Raw genomic sequence first — 5,777 nt, forward strand, 5'->3', positions numbered from 1 at the left:
TGGCCAATTGATCAACAGTAAAAGCAGACAGTGACTAACTTTTAACTCCAAAAAAAAGTTTTGTTTAGTTTTTGGGGGCTTTTTTCTTCCCCCCTTTTATGGGTAGAGATAGACACATTTAAAAAGGTATTCCAAAGCCACTGGATCAAGCTGATAAATACTACGTTTGCTAAGTCAACCTCAGAAATTGATCAATAATATCTAGTATAAATAAGATTAAGATTTCTCTTAAATGAAAGCTAAAAACCAAGTTATCCTAACAAAAAATGTGGATAAGGCACTGAATGATGGTCAGTGCACGTTTACAAAGTCTCCATGCTGTAAGAAAAGTACACATGCATGTGGAAGAATAAACAAGATCTTCTTATTTAAAAAAAAAAAAAAAAAAAAAACCAAGTCCATGTCATTAGTATAAAAGTACTAATGGTATCACTGCTTCAAGTGTCTATCATGGGCCTGTTATGCCTTCCTAGGGGCCCAATACCCCCAGCTACCTGGGGGCCCCTAAGTCCCAGACTCAGTCCCCTCTTTCCTCTACTGCAGTTACCGTTGTCTTTGATGCCTGGAACACATCCAGAGACAGCCTGGGTGAGCAGCTTTCTGGAAGAGAGAACCTCGTTTATCTCCCTGCTGTCGACATCAGAATCAAGTAACAGATCTTCATCGTAGAATTAACATGTACTTTTTTACACTTCCATTTTGTTTTTAATTTATGAAAGACGCCACTAAATTTCAGACAAAAAATATATATATATTTTAAATCTTTCCAATAAATCAAGATGTAGGAGCTTACATAGAGCACATTTTAGTTTATTTAGGTACTCAATTCCAGCTCCCTCAGATGCAAATAACCCTGGTAACAGTGTGTACATAGTCTTCTCTTTGCTTTTTATAATTTTAAAGCAAATAATACATTTGACTGTATGTAAGTCTGTGCAAATAATCCTTCAGAAGAAATATCCAAGATTCTGTTTGCAGAGGTCATTTTGTCTCTCCAAGATGATTAAATGAGTTTGTTTTTCTTCAGATAAAGTGCTCCTGTCCAGCAGAACTCAAAGGCCTTCAAGCGTTCAAGAAATTTAGTTCAGATAAGTTTCCGTCATATGAATTCCAGCTTCCCGTGCCCACTGTACATGCCCCAGTGAACGAGCGAGAGGATCTTATCGTTGCTGAGGTCTGCTTGTCTCATCTTATCACAGGTCAGACAGCAGTTCTCGTGCCCGCTGACTGGCACCATGCAATCCAAGTCTAACTTTGCCACCTGCCCCTTTTTAGAATGGTGTCCATGAAAGCTGTAGTGCAAACGAGATAGCATCTGCTGCCGCTGATCCTGCAGTCTCTTGTTTTCACTTCGAAGCATCCTCAAGGCCAGCATAATAAGCAACACTAAAATCAGCCCTCCAGCAATGGGTACAGCAATTACTGCTGCCCGGAACCACAACTCTTTGGAAGAAGTCAGCTCTTGCACCTTGGTGATGAGGTTTCTGCTACCATCATGCTGATATCTGTTTCCTTGCCCTAAGGAAGCACAGCAAAACGATCACATTCTCTGTTAACTCCCACCAGAGATACTCATGATCATCTACCCATTTTAAACCAGGAATTCCATTTTTTAAAAAAAGCTCACAATTAAATCAACAATCTTTAGAAAATAAATATTGCAAAACTATCCAAAGAAGCTTACAAACGCATTTGTTTACAGACTGTCATTACTGAGATGTAATGGTCTTTTAACGTCTTCAAAATGTTGAAAAAACAGGCAAAACCTATTATGTAGACAGACATCTAATGCTGAGGCAGACATAAAAGCTACTCAATAGAGATGCGTCTCTGTAGCCAGCCATGCTTCTCCCTCTGGTGTCTCTAATTACATTAACAACAAAATCAATAGCAGACACACAAAGTCGTGGCTGTCATAAGTCTATAGATCAGGCAGGCATTTTGGTTAGAAATGGCTTCTACCTACCTGCGGCCTCACCCCTGGGAGGAGAGAGAACATCGTGCAGTCCTCTGTAATTGCACATGTCTTCATGACAGCATTCCAATGTGGGCATGATGGTGCCAGAGTGGTTTTGGGCCTGTTTGGCTTGGCAGATGTCTGCTGTGCTTGCAAGAGAGTCCAGGCAGCCATGGGTGAGAGGGGAATTTGTGTTCTGAGGATCAAGAAGTCTAGAGAAGCAGGCACTGAGCTCAGATTTACACATATAACCAGTGGCCACACAGTGGGCAGCATCACAGTAGCATCGAATTTCACCTGAAAACAGTGAGAAATAATGTCAAACTTTGCTTCAGAGACCAGATAAAGCAACTATTCAACCAACTGCTAAATCCCAAATTCAAAGGCACTAACTTTTAGATTATTCAAGATGAGTGCTTTGCAACAGCAGTCCATGAGACTGGAAAAGCCCTTTGTGCAGTCAGTGCTTAAGTTTCAATTCAGTGAAATATAATTTTAGAAATGTATTCATCTCAACAGCAGATTTCTGATAAGTTAGAATAACTAAAAATACTTTTGTTTTTGCAGGAAAATAGCAATCACTATAATTTCTCCTACCATAAGGTAAATTACATCACTTATTCATTTTAATCCTACATCACCACACAACATAAAAAATGCTAGGCTTTTTGATTTTGTCAGTATAAATATTTGATCGGAACTACTGAATTGTTTACTATCCCTAAGGACTGTGCCAAGATTTAAGAGCTTTAACTAACACCTTATAAAATTATTAACTAGAAACACAACAATCTAGAAATTGCTCAGGTCAGGAGGTTTTAAAACTATGAAACTGGGCAGCTATTTGTAACCTCTCTAGAAAAGGCAAACTTTGCCTATAAAGATCTTTTCATGCAGAGGAGCTTTTAGTCAGTATATTGTAAAACAGGAACTAGGCAGTTTACAATTAGTGGTTTGCTTGCCAAAGTCAATTTCTTTCAGCCCAAATGGAAAGTCATAAAAAGAGGGGGGGGGGGGCGGCGGGAGGCGGGGTGTAAAGCTGCAAAGCTAACTTCTCCTCCTCCCCAGTTCTACATGCAATTCAACATGTGATCTAAAAGGGGAAACACTGAAACTGAAAATCCTCTGCTGGTTGAACGAAAAATCCTTAAGGAAACCTCAAATTTTTCTACAGGAAGTGATTAACAGTTTCCTTTACGGAACTTTTTTCACAATGCAAGATTTGAGGCTTCAACATCAATTTCTAGGTGAAATAATCTGGGTCTTAAACTCATCACTAATACAATATCCAATGAACTCCAGTCATTGTTAGAAGCCACAGCCAGAGCTACTGTAAATTGACCTAATGCACACACCTCTTCCCAGTTTCCCAATCTGAAGATCTGTCTAGTTACTGAAACCTTCACTCTGAAATGAAACACCGGAGGCTGCTGCTTTACAAACCTCTTCCCACCCTCACCTTTTTTTCTCCTCCTCTCTGTGAATGCCTGAGTAAGGTGTCTCATTTAATTATCTGTCCAAATTCCAGGCCACCGTATGGTGTGCTCAGTTTTCACCGGAGGCTGCTAAGCCTTCAGCGCTAAGAAAAGCCAGCCCTCTATACACAGAGCTTGGGCAACCCACTGCAGTCCAAAGCTGGAGGTCTTGCTCCTAAATCTGCTCTCACCATCCTGGGTTTGGGCCCAAGTCCCTTCTCCAGCCTCCTCTGTTTCAAGTAAGAACCTTGCTTTGCAGAAGTTCTTTTCTGTCCTCTCCCCTCTTCTTTCCAAGCTTACTTTTTACTTTTTACATAAAGCTCATCAGTCTTACGTGATGACTACATACTCCTAGTCTGACAAATTCCATACAGATTTAAAGCATAAATAAAACAGATTAAAAGCCCATTTAGCCTCAGACCTTGTACATAAAAGAAAAACTGAATACAAGTAAAATTCTGCTTAAATGTTTATGAGAGCCTATTTAAAATGCTATATTTTCAATGACCTAAAATAGTCTAATAAAACTTTTGACAGGTAACTGGGAAAGTTCTAACAACTTTTTTTTTTTAAATTGGAGCCACATTTTAGCAAGGAGAATGGACTTTTGTATTACTGTATTAAAACTATATTTCTGTCGTTTCATAAAGTTTCTTCCTGTGGCATGCAAAAGGCCAGAAAGGGGACTGGTATTTTGAAACAGTGAACAATGCTCTTCTGTTTCCCCCCTTTCTTGTTACTGTATGTAGTGATTAAACAAAAATGTCTGCTTTAGTCAAAATGGCTACAAGGAGAGACTGCTGGCTTCTTTGAAAGCTTTTGAAGTCCACAGCAGTCAGAAATCTCTGATCCCCTAATTATATCATTATCAGGCGCATAGTTTCGGTATCTGTGACTTCACGTTAGCCTCAGTCCCTCCCTGTTCTGCCGGCCTTTGATAGGGCCAGGAGGCTCCCCTCTGCAGGCTGCGAGGGCTGTTATTTAGGGTTAATTACACCCTTCCTTCCAAAATAAATAAATACTGTAGCACATCATTCTTGCCGGGCTAGCTTATCCTTTAACCTCATGCCTGCCACATGGCAATTAGAGAAAAGTGGGGGGAGTGCAGAGGCTAAATAATGCTTCCAATTTAAAAAAAAAGAAAGAAAGAAAAAAGTATCTGTTCACAGCACAGAGTTCAGGGCAGGGAGGCTAGAGGAACCTTGAAATCTGAGGGAGTTTGGGTTATTTCGATCTTAAAGGTGAAAGCCCGTGGGGGAAAGAAGAAACTGACTGGCCGCTTTTTCTTTCTTTCTTTTTTTTTTAAGTAGTGTTGGTAAAATACGAGGTGAGTGGGAAATGGGACCGCTGACAGGACCTCCTCTTCCCCGGCCACCGAAAAGCAACACAACACACACTCCCGCACGCGGAGACACACACATTAGACACCTACACTCTCAGGCGGACACACACAGTCGCTGGATCACAAACACGCACAGAGAGACGCGCTCACAGAGACAGAGAGATGCATTCGCTCAGAGACACACACAGACACACTCAGAGACACAGAGACTTACACATGACACAGAAACACAGAGATTCACATACAGAAATGGACTCAGAGACACACATATTCAGACATTCAAAAACACACACCGACCCGCTCACAGAAATGCGAGTCCACATACAAGACACACAACAACACACACTCACACACACACTAGGGCACAGTGCCGCTGGAGGCCGGGCTCTGCGGTTCCCGCCGGCCGCCGGGCCCCGGGGTGGGAGGCGGCGTCCGAGCCGATGCTGCCGCCCGGGTCCGCGCTGGGCAGCCAGCGTCCGGAGCTCACTGCGGACGGACTCGGGGAGAAGCCCTGGCGACACCGCTCGCCCGCAGGTCAGCCTGCACCCCGACGCGCAGGGCCCGGCATAGCCGAGGGGGCGGCCGCTAGGCCACCGCCGTCACTTCTAAGAACAGAGCAACTTGTCGCGACCTGCGGCTCCAGCGAGGGAGGGAACCTCGCCCGCCGCTAACAAAGCCTTGGCAGCCGGCTTCAAGTCCCCGCGCCCCCGGCCGGGAACCCACCTTTGGTGAGCAGCACGGCCATGGCGCACAGTTCGAGCTGCAGCCAGATGAAGATGTAGCTGGAATGGCGATCCATTGACGCCCCCCACGGCCGCGGCGCCCCCGCCGGCTCCCGGAGCCGCGGCGCGGCTGCAGCCTACGACCCCCGCGGCGCGCAGTGCATGGGTCCTGCCCGGAGCGGCGGGCGCTGTCAGCGGCGGGGCGAGGGGCCGGGCCGCGGCCGGAGCATGGAGCGCGGCTGGAGGGCGCGGCGAGGAGCCTAGAAAAGTTTCGCGGGCGG

General features: G+C 44.5%; 1 protein-coding gene across 2 annotated transcripts; it reads right to left on the bottom strand.

Annotated features, from left to right (window-relative positions):
* Positions 1-730: 730 nt before the first annotated feature.
* On the bottom strand, positions 731-5,775 carry BAMBI (BMP and activin membrane-bound inhibitor). 2 transcript variants are annotated; one of them, XM_008573987.1, is made up of 3 exons: positions 5,498-5,775; positions 1,967-2,254; positions 731-1,518 (listed from the first exon to the last, which is right to left on the bottom strand). In XM_008573987.1, exons 1-3 carry the CDS (start codon positions 5,571-5,573, stop codon positions 1,100-1,102), a joined length of 783 nt encoding a protein of 260 aa, XP_008572209.1. In that variant the 5' UTR covers positions 5,574-5,775; the 3' UTR covers positions 731-1,099. The 2 variants fall into 2 exon arrangements, with proteins under 2 accessions (XP_008572209.1, XP_008572210.1); XM_008573988.1 differs by lacking the exon at positions 5,498-5,775 and adding an exon at positions 3,417-3,469.
* Positions 5,776-5,777: the final 2 nt, after the last annotated feature.

The sequence above is a fragment of the Galeopterus variegatus genome, unplaced genomic scaffold (genome assembly GCF_000696425.1).
Source record: "Galeopterus variegatus unplaced genomic scaffold, G_variegatus-3.0.2 Scaffold981, whole genome shotgun sequence".
NCBI classification, from domain to species: Eukaryota; Metazoa; Chordata; class Mammalia; order Dermoptera; family Cynocephalidae; genus Galeopterus; species Galeopterus variegatus.

Excerpts from the sequence above, each read along its gene's own strand:
- BAMBI (XM_008573987.1), bottom strand. The coding sequence starts at position 5,573 with ATGGATCGCCATTCCAGCTACATCTTCATCTGGCTGCAGCTCGAACTG. Across the intron at positions 2,255-5,497 it reads GGCCGTGCTGCTCACCAAAG|GTGAAATTCGATGCTACTGT; the intron begins GTGGGTTCCCGG and ends CACTGTTTTCAG. Across the intron at positions 1,519-1,966 it reads TCCCAGGGGTGAGGCCGCAG|GGCAAGGAAACAGATATCAG; the intron begins GTAGGTAGAAGC and ends GTGCTTCCTTAG.